Source organism: Neoarius graeffei, chromosome 6 (assembly GCF_027579695.1).
Source record: "Neoarius graeffei isolate fNeoGra1 chromosome 6, fNeoGra1.pri, whole genome shotgun sequence".
Lineage (NCBI taxonomy): Eukaryota > Metazoa > Chordata > Actinopteri > Siluriformes > Ariidae > Neoarius > Neoarius graeffei.
The window spans coordinates 90,703,950-90,723,789 of NC_083574.1; the positions used below are offsets into that span (position 1 = coordinate 90,703,950).

Genomic DNA, 19,840 nt, shown 5'->3' on the forward strand with positions numbered 1-19,840 from the left:
TGACTCTAAATTGACCGTAGGTGTGAATGGTTGTCTGTGTCTATGTGTCAGCCCTGTGATGACCTGGCGACTTGTCCAGGGTGTATCCAGCCTTTCGCCCATAGTCAGCTGGGATAGGCTCCAGCTTGCCTGCGACCCTGTAGAACGGGATAAAGCAGCTCGAGATAATGAGATGAGATGAGATTGTCTTTTTCCAACAAATGCTCATAATGTGGAGTGGAGTGTATAGCACAAGCACCATTAACATAAAAAAAATGGATTGAATGGATGGATTAATTAATTTTTAAAATGCTCTATATGAGCCAATGTATGTTAAAGTCAACTTCTGAATTAACCACTGAATGTAGAATCCCAATTTCCAAAAACAAATGCATGTGCTTAGACTGCAAAATTTGTAAAGCTCATGGAATGACTGAAAATCACTGCGAACACAATGACAGTGTTTTTGTTTTCTTTGAACTGCATCATAATATGAAAATGGCAAAACACAATATCCATCATAAGTATGTAAGTTGTGCAGGGGGAATGTTTTTCAGAAAACATCACACCTCATTTGATTGTGGCTCATGTGTGTAACTGTACCATAGAGGATTTGAATTTCCATTTGCATAAATACCATTAAATCCTTCCTGTACAACTAACAGATTAGACCACACACATATGCTCTTCTTCATCTTCTGTACTCTTGCACAGTATATCTACATGGAGTCAGTATTTACTGTCTTACATATGGTAATAGCCATCATCAATTTTTCCAGAGCTAATGAGACAACTTGTAGCCTGCGAGGAGAGCTTGCATACCCACAATTTTGGAAGAATGGCGATATAATAGTTGGAGGAATTTTTCCATTCTATAGTAGTTGGGAGTTCACAGACTTATCCTATTCAGTCATGCCACCTCCAATAAAATGTACAAGGTAAGCATTCTTGATAAAGGATAATTCATTACATTTAGTCAATATTTACTATGATAAAGTATGATTAAACTGTTGTTATTTTACTCTAAAATGATGGATTTGCCTCTGCCTTTTTTTCCCTTTTCTTTCATCAGCTTGGATTTTAGAGCCTTTCAATACACACAGTCCTTGATCTTTGCAATAGAAGAGATTAACAACAGTTCCTCTTTACTTCCTGGAGTCTCACTAGGCTACAAGATCTTTGACACTTGTAGTTCTTCAGCAATGGGAGTTAAAATGGCAATGACACTTATTAATGGAAATGAGAACGCAGTTGCACATCAGGTCTGCACAAAGCCAGCCCAGGTGCAAGCCATAATAGGTGAGACATACTCATCAGTGTCCACAGCTATAGCGAAGAGTATTGGACCTTTCAACATGCCCATAGTAAGAATTTATGCCATTTTATCAATAATATGAATATTACATAACTTTAAAAGTTAGAGAAATGTTACAGCTGATAAGGCATTATTATAGCTCACTTTTGGTGCATTGTATGATTTGGTGCAAAATTAATGAATCTAATGTCTGAGTGGCTTGTTTTCATGTAATTTTAGATCAGTCACTATTCCACCTGTGAGTGTCTCAGTGACAAAAAGAAATATCCCTCATTTCTGCGCACAGTTCCCAGTGATTACCACCAATCCAGGGCCCTGGCAGAGATGGTCAAGCACTTTGGCTGGACCTGGGTGGGAGCAATAAGAAGAGATGATGATTATGGTAACACTGGGATGGCTACATTTACTAAAGTTGCAGAGCAACTGGGCATATGCTTAGAATATTCTCTTCCATTTTTTAGAACCTACTCACAAGAAAGGGTGCTGAGAATTGTAGAGCAAATCAAAAGCTCCACTTCTCGAGTAATAGTGGGATTTCTTGCTCACTGGGATTGGGAGATTTTGGTGCATGTATTTACTGAACACAACGTCACTGGATACCAATGGGTGGGAACTGAGGGTTGGATTGCTGATCCAGTAGTGGCCACACTGGATAAGCAAAATATACTGCAAGGAGCCCTAGGACTTGCTATTTCCAAAACAACAGTAACAGGTCTAGAGGACTTCATTCTAGATATAAAACCACTGAAATCTGTAGGCAGTGCCATTTTTGCTAAATTTTGGGAAGCTCTGTTTAATTGTAAATACACAGTGCATAATGATTCAGGGGGGTTACCAGTGTGCACAGGAGAAGAAAATCTGTCTGAACTTGAAAACACCTTCACTGATATGTCCATGATACCTATTATCAGTAATGTGTATAAAGGAGTTTATGCCATTGGCCATACCTTACATGACCTTCTTGGTTGCAAACAAACTTGTCCTACAAAGAAGCAAGCTGATCCTCTGACTGTGAGTTAAAAGTGGTGCTGTGGCACTGTTTTTGCACTTAGGCTAACTTTGGCACACACACACATGCTGTATTGAAAGAACAAGTCATAATGCACTTTAAAGAGAGTGTTATACTCTTTACTATCGAGAATTTTTAACATATAATTTTTGTATTAACGCATTAACTTTTTTTAATTCTTGTTATTTTTAGTTTCTGGAACACATCAAAAAGGTACATTTCAAAACTAAAGATGGTGAAAATGTTTATTTTGATAAAAATGGTGACCCTGCAGGAAAATATGAAATAATAAACTGGCAAACAAATAAAGAACACCTACATAAATTTGTTACTGTTGGATTTTATGACTCTTCTTTTCCTGGTCAAAGTCGTTTATCTGTAAACATGACCTCTATTGTTTGGGCAAAAAATACGGATCAAGTGAGTATAAGGGAAACTGTGAAAATCTTTATCATTATTTAAAAAGATATACTACATTAATTTTTAAAAAGATGAATAAATAAATATTTACCTTTGTCCTAGGTACCAAAATCGGTATGCAGTGAGAGCTGCCCACCAGGAACCAGGAAAGCTGTGCAAAAAGGAAAGCCTATCTGCTGCTTTGACTGCATACCATGTGCTGCAGGAGAAATTACTAATATGACAGGTACAAAAAAACATGTAGATGTTGTGACAATTACAGTTCAATTTACAGACAATTACTATTTATGAGTTTGCAGTGGTCACCTAATAGTCTGCAATTAAGGTTGTAATACAAAATTAATAAATATTTTTTGTGCATACCTACAAAAAATAATTTTAGTAGGATGCTTGAGCTATGCAACTTTATCCATTTCAGATCCTTGAGATATATGATACAACTAATATTTAGTATGTCATGTATTTGATAAGCTGTTGTCAAATTGCTAATTTGTATATATACAATTTATACATATACTTCTAAATGTATTGTTCTTTCCAAAACACTAAAAATGCAGACCGAAGTTTTTACATTTGAAATTGAAATTATTTAAATGAACAGAGTATTTTTTGCTGAAAATAAATAGTGTTAAATAAATAATTACAGGTGAGTGAAACAATGATTTGAATGGCAGTGTACAGTGGTTATCCTACAGTAAGCCTACACTATTTAATGTCAGTGGGTTTCAAGAGATGGTGAGTGTTAACTCGAGATTCATCTTAAGGCAGCAAATCAGCTTCATTAATGTATCACATACATTGTATTCTACTTATTATTTCCCAAGAATATCTAACTTTTCTTTGCATTACTCTTGTTTTATTTCTCTATTACAGATTCGATTGAATGTAAACAATGTGAACAAGATTACTGGTCAAATCCAAAAAAGGATGAATGTGTAAAGAAAGCAATAGAATATCTCTCATATGAGGAAACTATGGGAATATTGCTCACAGTTATTTCTGTTGTTGGCACATTTATGACAATGGTAATAGCAGTCATATTTCTTAAATATAAAAACACTCCAATCGTCAAAGCCAACAACTCTGAACTGAGCTTCCTGTTACTCTTTGCACTGGCTCTCTGTTTTCTTTGTTCACTTACCTTCATTGGACAGCCCTCTGAGTGGTCCTGTATGCTGCGCCACACAGCATTTGGGATCACCTTTGTCCTCTGCATCTCTTGTGTACTGGGGAAAACAATTGTGGTGTTAATGGCCTTCAGAGCTACACTTCCAGGAAGTAATATCATGAAATGGTTTGGACCTCCACAACAGAGACTTAGTGTATTTGCTTTCACGCTCATACAGGTTCTAATTTGTGTCCTTTGGTTAACAATATCTCCTCCTTTCCCCTTCAAAAACCTAAATCACTACAAAGAAAAGATAATTCTGGAATGTCATTTGGGCTCAACCTTAGGATTCTGGGCTGTGCTGGGTTATATAGGACTTTTGGCTCTTTTATGTTTTGTTTTGGCATTTCTGGCCCGGAAGTTGCCTGATAATTTTAATGAAGCTAAATTCATCACATTCAGCATGCTCATATTCTGCGCTGTTTGGATCACTTTTATTCCAGCTTATGTCAGTTCACCTGGGAAATTTACTGTAGCTGTTGAAATATTTGCCATTTTGGCATCAAGCTTTAGTTTGTTGTTCTGTATTTTTCTTCCAAAATGCTATATTATTATACTGAAGCCAGAGAAGAACACCAAAAAGCAAATTATGTGGAAAAATGCCAATTAAGTACCAGTCCAAATATTATTAATTAATATGGCCCTATATAAATTATATGACTAGATAACCATAACAAAACTCACTGGAAATGACAGCATGAAGAACTGTTCTGTACTTTCACTGACTTAATAATGCATTTTGTATTTTATTTTCTCCTACACTTAAGAATCAGCAATAATAATGATAAAATTCCTATTTTATAATGTTTATTTTGTGTTTTTTTTTCAAGAATTTCCCATAATATGGGGTGTAGTTTGTAGGACAAACATCATTAACAGAAAAAAAGATTGATTGAATTAATTAATTTTTAATACATTTAAACTTCTGAATTAGTCAATGTTTGTCAAACTCCAGTGTTCAAAACAATTACATATAAAAACCTACAACTCCAGTATCAGCACTGAATTATGGTCAATTGTAAAATCAATGGCTACTACCTCAAGCTGATTTGCTTAGGAAATCAGTGACCATAGAGAGAGACATGGATAGTACCATATAAGAGAGCAAGAAAGAAAAAAATAAGTTACCCAACTCGAGATTATTTTAGTTTCCAGAATACATTATACATTAAGCTAAATGTAATTATAAATACCAGGGTTGCACTTTTTCTCTTGCTTAATATTTGTTGACATTCAACAGCCTTTATGAGAATTTGGATGTTTTCTATTCTGTTTCACCTCTTCTAATCTTCTAAACATTTTGAAATCCTCTTATGTCCATGCAGATACATGCAGGGACCTTCAACAAAGCCACAAAGTGACGGTGACAATTTCTATAGATAACTTCATGTCATATCACTTATTTCCCTTTTTCTTAACATGCCTTTGTGCGTGTGGCAGATAACATGATCCCACAAGACAGTTGGAAGCCATGACCCAATGGTTAGAGAAGCAGCTTTGGGACCAAAAGGTTGCTGGTTCCATTCCCTGGACCTCCAGGAATGGCTGAAGTGCCCTTGAGCAAGGCACATAATCCCAACTATTCCCCAGAGTAGTACTGGATTCCATTCAGTGCTTTAAGACCTCTACATATGAACCCATAAAGGATGCTGTGCTGAAATGGTTATATAACATTTCTGAGGCTCAGGAAACTGAAGAGGTGTAAACAGGCTGGTTAATGCAACTGGAGTTTTATTTTTGTTTTGCTTTTCAGCTTGGCTTTGCTTTTTATTTGCAGGTCTCTGACACACACACACACACACACACACACACACACACACACACACACACACACACCTCTGTGCTGATTATTGGCTTCTCTCTCTCTTTGTGGCTCTCAGCTCTTTCTCCTTTATGCCTTCATGATTTCACTGCAACACAGAACACACTCATTAGTATTAATCTGTTGCAGGTATAACTCTTTAGTCACTTACCTTTAGCAGCTTTGCTCTCCATTCATAGCCTAGCACTCAATCCCCCCTCTGCCCCCACAGAGCATAATTCAGGCATGCTAATTTAGGTTTTGCAAAAGACAAAAAAGCAGGAAAATATACAAAGCACAGAACACAGCGTGACAGTGATGCCCCCTACGCCCACTTACCCACCAGGCCGTGATTCCCTGTGGCAGTTTGCACATACGAGTAATTTCACTAAGTCAAGTGAAAATCAATCAATAACTGATCACCTGATTGATCAATTGACAAAAAGTAAAAGTAGACCTGTATCTAAAACAAATATATATTAGACACATCACAAGGAATAATCTTGACATACAGGCGGGGCAGGAGTGGGACTGATTATCGCCCAGGGAATGTCATCTGTGCAGCCCACACACTCACTTGGGATGTCCACAATGATAAATCTACAATTTAAACTATTTTGATTATTTTTTAAAGATATTGCACAGAAGGCACCAACTACAACACAGATTAAATAAATAGATGCAAAATAATTAATAGACCTAAAATAAATATAAATGGCTATAGCTAATTTCAAATGAAGACACTATCAAAATTATATTTTGACCAAGACCATTCTGACTTTAATACTTATGCATATATAAGCACACTTACTTTACTTCCACCTTATTTCCTTTCAACTGAACTATTTTGATTTTTATTACTCTGCTAAACTAACACAGTAGGCCACTAGTAATGCAAATATTACTTATGCAGATTGGGGGTTGGTGCCTTGCTCAAGGGCACTTCAGCCATTCCTACTGATCTAGGGAATCAAACCTTTTGATACCAAAGCTGCTTCTCTAACCTTTAGGCCATGGCTTCCCATATGATATATGAATAGAGCCTCTCAGAGACTCCAAAAATAGCAAATATTTTTCACACTTAGATCACATCTAATATCTTTCACACTTGGAAATAAATCATTCACAAATATTCCTGCTTTGAAAATTCCTTGATATAAAATCATGAAATTGAATGTAGCTTGAAGATGAAGGAAAGATAGGTGAAATAGAAAGTGTAGGTAATTTTTATATTATTTGCATTGAGATAATGGCACAGCAGTTACTGCTAGAGTAGTGATTATTCTATAGATACCTGTATCAGTACCTGCACTGCTATCATCTGGGCTTGCTGCTGTCACAAATACATCTGTAAGTTTGACACATTTACTTGTGTCTTTCTCTAATACTGTTCTCTTCTTTAATCTGGCCTTTTCTCTCCCCTTTTCTTTTTTTTTGGCTGTGCATATTGATTAAAGCCTAAGGCAGCTTTCTTGACTAACTGTAAACCTGTACATTTTCATATGACTAGTCTGGAATCAGTCGACCAGTTAGGAATCTCAGAGGGCTGCTCTAATTGTCTCTTGTATGGGGATAAACACACATGTTTGTGGATGTGAATATGTGGGTCAGACCCCAGCTGCTTGCAGCCTGTAGCAAGTAGTTCTAAGTTATTACTCTAGCATTACATTTATTGCATCACCAACCCATGGTCCACCAGGAATTTTCATGGTTCTCCCGATTAGCCACTCTGGTATTGCTTACCTAAATTATCTGGTAAGAAACAGCAATCTTCTTGTCAACTGATAATGTAAGCTACCACTGGTGCACTAGCATGACTGGGGTACACAGGTGCATTAGTGCAGGAAGGGTCAGCAGGCTGCATTGTATTTAAAACATCCTCCCACGTTTCTGTGTAATAGGACGGTTAGTTGTGGACAGAGTGAAAACCCCTTCCTGCCAGTGAGTAAATGGGCAAATAGGATTTAGAGAAGTGAATAATAAGGTTGCTGGAAGTATGGAAACATATTGCTGCCATGCCAGAAACCCACCTTCCATTCACAAACTGATGCTTGACCAGGCCAATGCTGCCACATACCTCCACCACCTGACTCAGGCTGCGGAGCCATCTGGTCTGTAGCTGAGCTCCCCTCCGATGGAACAGGAAGTCTGCCACCACCATGTGCACTCCTGGACTGTGGACCACCTTGAATTTGAAAGGCTGGAGGGCTAGATACCAGCAGATGATCCACACATTGGCATCTTTCATGTGGTGAAGTCACTGGAGTGGGTTGTGATCCGAACAGAGGGTGAAAGGGTGCCCCATCAGGTAGTACTGGAGGGTGAGGACTGCCCACATGATGGCCAGGCACTCTTTCTTGATGGTGCTATACTTACTTTGTCACATCAAGAGCTTGCGGCTGATGCACGGCACCAGATGTTCCTTGCCCTCCACCTCCTGGGACAGAACATCCCCCAGCCCTCTGTCTGATGCATCAGTTTGTAAAATAAAAGGGACAGAGAAGTCAGGGGAGTGTAAAATTGACCCCCAGACAGTGCAGCTTTTACTTTGGTGAAGGCCTGTTGGCACTGCTCTGTTCACTGGACCGGAACTGATGCTCCCTTTTTAGTGAGATCAGTCAGTGGGCTTGTGACATCTGAATAGTTAGGAATGAACCTGCGATAGTAGCCAGCCAGCCACAGGAACTGTCTCACCCCCTTTTTGGTCTTGGGCCTCAGGCAGGCCACAATCGGTGCGGTCTTGTCAATTTGGGGATGCACCTACCCATGACCCAAGTGGAAACCAACATACCATACTTCCACCCACACAAGTACACACTTTTTGGGCCCGCATGCCTCATTCCAGGACAGCCCTAAGGTGTTTTAGGTGTCGCAGCCAATCATTGCTATATATAACGATGTCATCTAAGTAGGCCGTGGCATGTGGGCAGAGGATTTTGTCCATGAGCTGCTGGAATGTATTGGGAGCACCAAATAACCCGAAAGGAAGAATGACTCTTTAATCGGTGTAAGCCAAATGGTGTGGAAAAAGTTGTTTTCTTGCAGGATTGAGGAGTCAAGGGAATCTTCCCTTTGTCAAATCCAGTGTCAAATAAAAGTTAGCCACACCTAATCAATTGAGCAACTCATCAATGCAAGGCATCGGGTAGGCATCAGATTTAGACTTTTCTATCGTCTGCACAGAACCAGACCGATGTGTCAGTCGTGGGGAGCAAGACCACCGGGCTGCTCCAATCACTGTGGGACTCCTCAGTGTTATTCCCATTTCAAGCATCTCACTGTGGTGTTCTATGAGGTGAGTGCAGCCAGAAAGGGGAGAGAACATGTCAAAAAACTCTGCTTGCAACCTGGCAACCTCTGCGAGTTGGGCTGGTGAGAGGTGGTTTCCACAGTGGCTTGGGTGGTTACTTTCATTTTTACCTCTGGCCCCAGCTCCACCCTCTCTGGAACTACCAAAGCCAACGCTATGGGGACCCCCTTGGTCCAAGGTTTTAGTAGGTTGAGGTGGTATATTTGTTGTGCTCTGCCCCTATCCATTCACCTCACCTCATTGTCATCATCCCCAATTTGCTGTGTGATCTCAAAGGGCCCTTGCCACTTAGCAATTAATTTTGAGTTCAACGTGGGCAATAATACAAACACTTTATCTCCTGGTGTGAACTTTCTAAGGCACACACCCCTGTTGTATAGCCAGGCTTCACGTTCTTGCACCTGACATAAATTCTCCTGGGTTAAGTGACTGTGTGTGTGGAGCTCTGCATGCAGGTCGAGAACATACTGAATTTTGTTTGTACTGTTTGAAGGTCCCTCCTCCCAATTTTCCTGCAGCACATACAAAATGCTGTGAGACTTTTGGCCATATAATAATTTGAATGGGGAGAATCCTGTGGAGGCTTGCAGGACCTCTCCTACTGCGAATAACAGGGGCTGGAGTGATTTTATCCCAATTATGCGCGTCTATGCTGACAAACTTCTGAATTAAATTTTTAAGCGTTTGGTTAAATTGTTCTACCAGACCGTCTGTTTGTGGGTGATAAACACTGGTGTGAATGGATTTAATCCCCAATAACTCATAAAGCTCACAAAGTGCATGTGACATGAATGTCGTGCCTTGGTCAGTCAGGATTTCCTTGGGAATCCCAACTCAGGAGATAATTTTAAACAATGCCTCTGCCACATTGCATGTGGAAATGTTGCACAGTGGGACTGCTTCCAGGTATCATGTTGCCTAGGACCAGGACTAAAATAAAGCGATATCCTCATGCTGACTGATATAATGGCCTGACGATATCCATACCAATTCTTTCAAAGGGGAGCTCAATTGGGGGGCATTTGGAGTGGCCACTGGATTCACCAGCTGGCATTCAAGGCACACTTCACACCACCTATGGACATCCCCATGAATCCCTGGCCAATAAAACTGGGGCATTATTTGGACTAGTGTCTTATCCTGACCTAAGTGTCCAGCCATAGGTTTAAAATGAGCCACATGGAATACGAGTTCCCTATGGCTCTTTGGGATTAACAGTTGGGTTATTTGTTCATCAGTTTTAGTGTCCTGCATCACTCTGTACAACCTATCTTTAATAACTGAAAAGTACAGATAGGAGAGTGTTGCATTTGGCTGGAGAGTCTGACCATCGACTACTCTCACTTAGTCAAAAGCATGAGGCAGAGTCTCATATTGCATTTGTTCTAAAGGGAACTCTGAGAGGGAATCCCAGAGAGAGAGAGAGAGAGAGAGAGGAGGGGTGAGCCACTCCCCTCTACTCATGTCGCTCTGACGCGGTGCTGACATGAACGACTCTGAGATGCCTTCCCTTTTCAATGCCACACTGCAATCCCCCCTGTGACATATTACCACAGGACTCTCCCACTACTACATGCTCCATTAAACCTGTAAACCCTAGCCAATCTGTCTCCAGAATTAGTGTGTGGGTAAGGCACAGGCTAACCACTGCTTCTGTACTATGTTTTTCTCCATGAAATAGAATGTGGACAGACAATAGCAGATATCTGTGAATATCACCATGTACACACAACACCTTCACCACTTGTACTCCTCCCAGTGACTCACCTTGAACCAGGCTTTGGTGGATTGAGGTCTGATTACAGCCAGAATCCACCAACATGTGATATGTATCCCCTTGAATACTCACCAGTATGTGATACACTCCTGCCAAGTTGAGGGCGGTCTCTGGCACCTCAGGGATAGAATAGAATAGAATAGAATAGAATAGAATAAACTTTATTGTCATGCCAACATGAAATTTGTCTCTGGTCTCACTATAAGAACACATATAAACATAAACATTCATACCATTGCACAAAAACATAAATACATACATAGATCATTCTACCCCCCACCCCAGTCGCCCCTCCCAGTATACACAACATATACAAGGTCAACACCAGTTCCAGCCTACACCTGTCTAATTTTTCCATTGCTTGTTGACCATGGAAATTGCATTTGGTATAAATGAGTGTTTGTATATGCTTTTTTCTTGCGATGTGTACCCTGTAGCGCCTCCCTGAGGGGAGCAGTTCGAACTCAGAGTGAAGAGGGTGGGTATCATCGTCCAAAATGTTCATAGTTTTCCTATCAACTGCAGTCCTATATAAATTGTCCAGTGGTTTTTGAGGTTGTCCTATGATTTTTCCTGCCATTTTCACAACTCTGGACAGCCTATTCTTGTTGGATAGGGTGAGGTGGCCATACCATACAGAGATGTTATAGGTAAGGACACTCTCTATTAGGCTTACATATGTCCTCTCCAAAATGTTAGGACTTACCCCAAAGCCTTTCAGCTTTCTAATTAAATACCACCTTTGATTGGCCTTTTTGCATATAACATCAACATTTTCTGTGAAGTTCAGCTTGCAGTCAATGTATGTGCCCAAGTACTTAAAACAGTTGACAATTTCATCTGTTTGGTTGGATAATAAAAGTGGTGATGGAACACCTGTGTAGTTAAGAATTAGCTCCTTGGTTTTACATACATTGAGTAAAAGTGAGCTTGTCTTACACCACTGCTCTAACTTAAAAACATGATCAACATAGTCAGATATACTGTCATTCTGATAAAAGAGTCCCACTAGAGCCATATCATCTGCGTATTTCACTAATTTAAAATCATTACAGTGAAGTGATATTTCATTTGTGTACACAGAGAACAGCACAGGGGAAAGACAACAACCTTGTGGAGCCCCTGTATTAAGAACTAGTTCGTTTGAGACCATGTCCCTGATGCACACTCACTGTGGGCGGTCAGTTAAAAAGTCCTTGATCCAATGCACCAACCCTCCATCTACCCCTAGGTTTATGAGTCGCTGCAGTAGTATGTGGATTTGCATTGTATTAAAAGCAGCAGTAAAATTAATAAATAAAATCCATGCATAAGCATTGGCATTTTGCAGATGTTTAGTGACCATGTTAGTCAGGATGAGAGTGGCATCTTCAGTCCCTCTATGAGGCTTATAAGCAAATTGCATAGGGTCTAGATGTGGATTCAGGGATGCAATAAGATGTTTGATTACAACCCTCTCCATGCATTTTGCCAGAATAGGGGTCAAGACAACTGGGCGAAAGTCATTCAGTTCTTTTGACCCAGGTTTTTTTGGGAGAGGTTTGATAATTTATGACTTCCACATATTCGGCACAGTGCAGGTGGACAGTAAAAGTTGAAAGAGATGGGTCAAAACTGTTGATAGTTCATTAGCGCATGCCTTCAGTACCTTTCCACGGAGGCCATCAGGTCCAGGCGCTTTATGTGGATTTATTTTTACAAGGCAATGTCTGACTTCCTCCACTGATAAGTGGATTGTGGTGGTTTGAGGAGTATTGATAGAGACCGCATTACATTTGGCTTTGTTGTCAAAAGAATCAAACCTTCCATAAAAATTATTAAGTTTATTTAAGAAGGGGAGCTCCATGAATATGTCCACTGGTTCCTTTCGGTCTCTGCCCATCATTTTATTAAGCCCTTCCCATGCTTGTTTAGGGTTGTTTGTGCAAAATTGTTCCTCCACTTTATTTTTAAAATCAACTTTTGCTTTTTGCATCTTTCCCCTGAACTCCCTCCTTATTTCTCTCACTTTCTCTGTATCACCCCTTATAAAAGCTGTCTTTTTGTCATTAAGGTACGTTTTTAAGTCTTTGGACAGCCAGGGCTTAATATTGGGGAATATGACAATTCTTTTGGTCTCTGTTGCCGATTCTTCACAGAACTGTACATATGACATACTGTAATACAGTCTGTTTGCTCATGGGGGTTTTCACAGGAGTCGATGAATGTGTCCCAGCATGTAGTTTCAAAACAGCATTTTAATTTATCAAGTGTCTCCCCGTTCCACACTTTGACGAATTTTACTGTGGGCTTTTCATGCTTCACTAACTGTCTGTACTTTGGCAACAAGTGTATGACGTTGTGGTCTGACCTTCCGATAGGTGGGTGGCACAGCGCCTTGTAAGCATGTTCTATGTTGCCATAACAGTGATCCAAAAAAATAGATGCACAAGTTGGGCAGTCTACATATTGTTGTAGCGCTGGAAGATAGGTTGACAAGGAGAGTGTGTTAAAATCCCCTAAAATAAAAACAGGTTGGTCAGCTGAAGAAGAGAGTGCATTGTTAAAACAGTTTAATATGCGCTCGGCTGCTTCCTTGTTATTAGGACCAGGCACATAAACCAGTATGACAGTCAGCTGCCCAAATTCTCTGGGTAAGTAGAATGGTCTAAAAGAGACCATTAAAATCTCATAGTCTCTTGTGCAAATCTTTTCTAAAATAGTGAACTGCGTCGCCCATTTATTATCAACCAGAATGCAGAGACCACCTCCAATAGATTTTTGTGACATAGCCTGATCTCTGTCAGATCTAATTATGGTGTAACCATCAACGCTAAAATGACAGTCCTGCTTCAACCATGTTTCTGTAAAACAGATAAGGTTACTATATCAAAAGTCCTCCTCATACTTGATACGAAGTGTTACCTCATCCACTTTGTTGTTGAGGGATCTTACATTCGAAAGGGTGATCACTGGCAAAGGATGCCGACTGCCGCGTCTCCTCAAATGATTCCGAACACCACCTCTGGATCCGCGTTTCTTCTTTGGTTTATTAATCCTCAATGATAGTAATCCATGCAAAATTATAAATCCAACACTCAAGTTTCTTGCCATTGGCTGACAAGAGAGAAGAAAATCCCTGGAATAAGCAATGCGAGGAAGGGCAATACCGTGGTTAGTGGGCCCATTGTTGGCAGCATTTGCCTCAGGTGTTGTTGTCAGGAGAGTTATCAGAGCGATATATAAGGTGGAAAAGTTCATGATCATTACGATAAGATGTGTATATGAGTTAGAGTAACTTCAAAACATACTTGTACTCACTCAACCGCGATAAAACACAATAAAACACACTCAAATGCATAAAAACACTGAGGACGAAGAGACAAGTGAGACGCAGGGTCAGCAGCAGAGCCGTGCCCCCTTATGGCTCGTCTGGACCATGGCTCCCACCTCCATTGCAGAACACTGGCCCTGGAGATGCCTGGGTTCCCTGCAGCACCAGCATACTGGCCCAGGCTTCACCTCTGCACCGGCATTTTGGGGATCACTCATCTGAGGGGAGAAGACACAGAAGGGAAAGAAGGGAGGGGGACACCACAGGCTCAGCGAACTGGCTGCAGTAGGGCCAGCCCCCGTTTCCATGGTGGGGGAATGGAGCAGGGATGAGAAGAGGAGAAAGGGAGAGAGGGAGAAAGGGAGAGAGAGAGAGAGAGAGAGAGAAGAGGCAGGATGTTCACCTGCCGCTGGAACTGCTGCCAAAATGGTCCTCTACCAACTCAATTGCACAATCCAGCAACACCAGCAGTGGCACTGGTCCCACTCCACTGTTGTTTCTGGCAGCCACACAATAAACTGCTCCAGCACTACCACGTCGATGATCCCTTCACCATTGTGGTCTTCTGCCCTCAGCTCCCTGTGACAGGGATCCTGGAGCTGTTGGCCAAAGGTGAATTGCCGGCCGACCTCCTCCAGTGTCAGCATGCAGAATCACTGATGGTATTGTTCCTGGTAGCAGCTGATACGCTGCAGGATGGCTCACTTCAAGTCAGTGTAGTTGAGGCAACTTTCAGCGGGGAGCTGTTGCACAGTGAGCTTGGCTTCTCCAGACAGGAGCAGCAGCAGATAAGCCATGCATTGCTTGACTGGCCACCCCCATGCCTCTGCCGCTTGTTTGAATTGTGCAATAAAGGCTTCTGGGTCATTGTGTGGCTCCATCTTCACTAGAATGGCATGAGGAGGCTCCACAGCTGTGGCAATCGAGGACCCCACCATTGCAAGTGTAACCCACCTTAAAATTGATTACTAAAGGCAATTCCAATGTAAGTTGTGCCAAAGTATTTTAAGTAAAGAAAAAAAAAACAGAAAAAAAACTAAGAACCAGAAGGAAACAAATTTAATTGCATATTGCGGCAGTTCCTATGTATGGGTGGAGCACAGAAGACAGCAGGCCAGAACTGAGTTCACAAAACTCTTTTTATTCAGCTTTTCAGTTTATTTAAACACTCTCACACACACGCACACACATCAGCCGTCTGGTTTGGGAGAGACCCTCTGATCTCACTCTCCCTCCTTAAGTAGGGCGTGGTCACTGGGAAGACACACAAACACAGGTTAATTGCTCTCAGGTGTCGTGATTCTGCCACTTACCTTCCCTGACTCTGCCCTCCTGTCACAGACCGGCGCTTGACCACGCCCCCGTTGCCACATACCCCCACTGCCCGACTCAGGCCGGGCGGCCGTCCGGCCTGCAGCCGACTCCCTCCCCCCCCCCCGATGGGAGAGGAAGTCCGCCATGACCATCTGTGCCCCCGGCCTGTGGACCAGCTTGAAATTAAAGGGTTGGAGTGCCAGATACCAATGGGTGATCCGCGTGTTGGCATCCTTCATGCGGTGGAGCCACTGGAGGGGTGCGTGGTCCGAACAGAGGGTGAAAGGGTGCCCCAACAGGTAGTACCGGAGGGTGAGGACCACCCACTTGATGGCCAGACACTCTCTATGGTGCTGTAGCGCCCCTCATGCACCGACAGCTTCCTGCTGATGTACAGGACAAGGCGGTCCTCCCCCTCCACCTCCTGGGACAAAACAGCCCCCAGCCCTCTGTCTGACGCATCGGTCTGCAACATAAAGGGGAGAGAAAAGTCAGGGGAGTGTAAAAGTGGCCCCCCACACAGTGCAGCCTTTACCTCAGAAAAAGCCCGCTGGCATTGCTTCGTCCACTGGACCGGATCTGGTGCCCCCTTTTTAGTGAGATCAGTCAGCGGGCTGGTGATGTCCGAATAATTAGGTATAAACCTACAATAATAGCCAGCCCCAGGAACTGTCTCACCCCCTTTTTGGTCTTGGGCCTCGGGCAGGCCGCAATTGCTGCGGTCTTGTTAATTTGGGGACACACCTGCCCGTTGCCCAAGTGGAAGCCCAGATACCACCCGCCCAATCGCACACTTCTTCGGGTCGGCTGTGAGACCCGCTCACCTCAGCGACCTAAGGACGGCCCTTAGGTGTTCAAGGTGCCTTGGCCAGTCATTACTATATATGATGTCGTCGAGGTAGGCGGCCGCATAGGTGGCGTGGGGCCGGAGGACCCTGTCCATCAGCCGCTGAAATGTAGCGGGCGCCCCAAACAGCCCAAATGGAAGTGTGACGAATTGGTGTAAACCAAACGGTGTGGAAAAGGCCGTTTTTTCTCGGGATAGTGGAGTCAAGGGGATCTGCCAATAACCCTTTGTCAAATCCAGTGTCAAATAAAAGCAAGCCGTGCCGAGTTGATCGAGCAACTCATCAATACGAGGCATTGGGTACGCGTCGAATTTAGACACCACGTTGACTTTTCTATAGTCCACACAGAACCAGACTGACCCATCGGCCTTGGGTACCAAGACCACCGGGCTGCTCCAGTCACTGTGGGACTCCTCGACGATGCCCATTTCGAGCATGGTCTCAAGTTCTTCCCGAACCACCTGTTTTTGTGTTCTGGTAGCCTGTAAGGGCGGCTACACAGTACCACCCCCAGGGCCGTCTCTATGTGGTGCTCTATGAGGTTAGTGCGACCGGGCAGGGGCGAGAACTCATCCGAAAATTCGGTCTGCAACTTGGTGACCTCTGTGAGTTGGGTCGGGGAGAGGTGGTCTCCACAGGGGACCGGAGAGGTACATGATTCCAATGCCCCTTTTTGAACCTCCGGCCCCAGCTCCGCCTTCTCCGGAACCACCGACACCAGTGCCATGGGGACCTCTTTGTTCCAGAGTTTAAGCAGATTGAGGTGGTAAATCTGTAGCACCCCACCCCTGTCCGTTCGCCTCACCTCATATTCAATGTCCCCGACTCGCCGTGTGACCTCAAAGGGTCCTTGCCACTTGGCGATCAATTTGGAGCTCGACGTGGGCAACAGTACGAGTACCTTATCTCCCGGTGTGAACTCCCTAAGGCGTGTGCCCTTGTTGTACAGGCGGGCTTGCCGTTCTTGGGCATGCCGCAAATTCTCCTGGGTTAGGTGGGTGAGGGTGTGGAGTTTTGCGTGCAGGTCCATAACGTATTGAATTTCATTTTTGCTTTGTGAAGGTCCCTCCTCCCAATTTTCCCGCAGCACATCTAGAATGCCGCGCGGCTTACGCCCATATAATAATTTGAACGGGGAGAACCCTGTGGAGGCTTGGGGGACCTCTCGCACTGAAAACCGCAAGGGCTCGAGCCACTTATCCCAATTACGTGCGTCCTCACTTACAAATTTTTTAATTATATTCTTAAGGGTGCGACTGAACCATTCCACTAAACTGTCCGTTTGTGGGTGATACACGCTGGTTCGGATCGGCTTAATCCCCAATAACCCATACATTTCGCGCAGTGTCCGTGACATAAACGTGGTGCCTTGATCAGTCAGAATCTCTTTCGGGATTCCAACTTGGGAGATAACACGGAAGAGCGCCTCCGCAATACTGCGTGCTGAGATATGGCGCAGAGGCACTGCTTCCGGGTATCGCGTTGCATAGTCCACCAGAACTAATATAAACCGGTACCCTCGTGCTGACCGATCTAATGGCCCGACGAGATCCATCCCAACTCTTTCAAACGGGGTCTCGATTAATGGAAGAGGGCGCAAAGGCACTTTTGGAATGGCCGCTGGATTCACTAACTGGCATTCACGGCATGCCGTACACCACCTACGGACATCCCCACGACTCCCCGGCCAATAGAATCAGGCCATTATTCGGGCTAGTGTCTTATCCTGCCCTAGGTGTCCAGCCATGGGATTAAAGTGAGCCGCCTGGAATACCAATTCCCGGCGGCTCTTTGGAATTAAAAGCTGCGTGACTCGCTCCTTAGTTTGAGTGTCCTGCATCACTCGCTATAACCTATCCTTCATAATCGCGAAGTAGGGGAAGGATGGGGTGGCGTTCGGCTGAAGCGTTTGACCATCGATTACTCTCACTTGGTCAAATGCATGTTGCAGAGTCTCATCTCGCAACTGCTCTAATGGGAAATCTGTGAGGGATTCCCCAACAGAGAGAGGAGGGGCCGGCGGCTCCTCACTCTGATGCGGAGATGACGTAGACGGCTCTGTGACAGCTGCTCCCGCCAAAGCAACACAGGGACCTCCCCCTGTTAACTGGCAGGACCCACTCTCTACTAAGTGTGTCATTAAACCCCGAAATCCTGGCCAATCAGTCCCCAAAATTAAAGAGGGGGTAAGGCGAGGATTAACCGCCGCCTTCACTATAAATTTTTCCCCTCTGAAAAAAATGTGGACTGACACCAAAGGGTAGCTGTGAACGTCCCCATGCGCACACAACACCTTCACCCCCTGTGCACCCCCCAACGCCTCGTGTTGCACCAGGCTTTGGTGAATTGAGGTCTGATTACAACCAGAATCCACCAACGCCTGATATGTATCCCCTAAGATACTCACTGGTATGCGATACGCTCCGGCCCGATCGAGGGCGGCTTCTGGCGCGTCGGGGATCGGAACCACCGTGCCCACCTCCCTTGCCGTGCACTGCTGTTGGAGGTGGCCCGGTTCCCCGCAGCACCAGCAAACCGGCCCGGGCTTCCTCTCTGCACTGGTGTTCTGGGGCTCACTCACCTGGGGGGGGAGAGACAGACACAGAAGGGTGAAACGGGAGGGCACAGCGGGTGCGGCGGGCCGGCTGGGGTGGTGCCAGCCCCCGCCTCCGCGGTGGGGGAATGGGGCGAGGATGGGACACAGAAGGAGGGGGGGAGAGAGAGAGAGAGAAGAGGAGAGAAGAGAAGAGACTGTCTGTCTGCTGTCCTGCCACCGGAACAGCCGCCAAATGGTCCTCTGCCAGCTCGATGGCCTGATCCAGCGACGCCGGGCGGTGGCACTGGACCCACTCCGCAATTCCTGTGGGCAAGCGCGCGATGAACTGCTCCAGCACTACCTGATCGATGATCTCCTCGGCGTCGTGGTTGTTGGCCCTCAGCCACCGCCAGCAGGCATCCCGGAGTTGCTGGCCAAACGCGAACGGGCGGCCGACTTCCTCCAAGCGCAGAGTGCGGAAGCGCTGGCGCTGCTGTTCGGCGGTGCACCCCACACACTGGAGGATGGCCTGGCGAAGGTCCGCGTAGGCCAGCCGGCGGTCAGCGGGGAGCTATAGTGCGGCCAGCTGCGCCTCCCCCGTTAGCAGGGGGAGGAGGCGCGCCGATCCATCGGCCACCCCGAGGTCTCCGCGACTTGCTCAAAGAGCAAGATGAAAGCCTCGGGGTCATCCTGCGGGCCCATCTTTGTCAGGGTGGGGGGGGACGGGCCCGCGGTGGAAGCGTCGATTGTCCCCGCCGACACGAGGAGGTGCCGGAACACCTGTCGGTTCTCTTGCTGGGCCAACACCAGGGCCTCAAAGCGCTGCTCCTGCTCCTTACGGAGCGTGACGAGCGCCTGGTGCTGGCTTTGCTGGGCCGTGGCGAGGGCGTGGACCAGGTTGGCGAACAGGGAAGACTCCATTGGGCGGTTCAGCGTTCTGTGCTCCAGATCCCGGGTTTCGGCACCACTGTGGCAGTTCCTATGTATGGGCGGAGCACAGAAGACAGCAGGCCAGAACTGAGTTCACAAAACTCTTTTTATTCAGCTTTT

At 44.6% G+C, this 19,840-nt stretch overlaps 1 protein-coding gene across 1 annotated transcript; it reads left to right on the forward strand.

Moving 5' to 3' along the window:
• Window positions 1-702: 702 nt before the first annotated feature.
• LOC132887552 (extracellular calcium-sensing receptor-like) lies at window positions 703-4,501 on the forward strand. Its single transcript, XM_060923019.1, has 6 exons — window positions 703-917; window positions 1,052-1,343; window positions 1,514-2,305; window positions 2,496-2,723; window positions 2,826-2,949; window positions 3,597-4,501. The coding sequence occupies exons 1-6, from the start codon at window positions 703-705 to the stop codon at window positions 4,499-4,501; spliced, it is 2,556 nt and encodes an 851-aa protein (XP_060779002.1).
• Window positions 4,502-19,840: the final 15,339 nt, after the last annotated feature.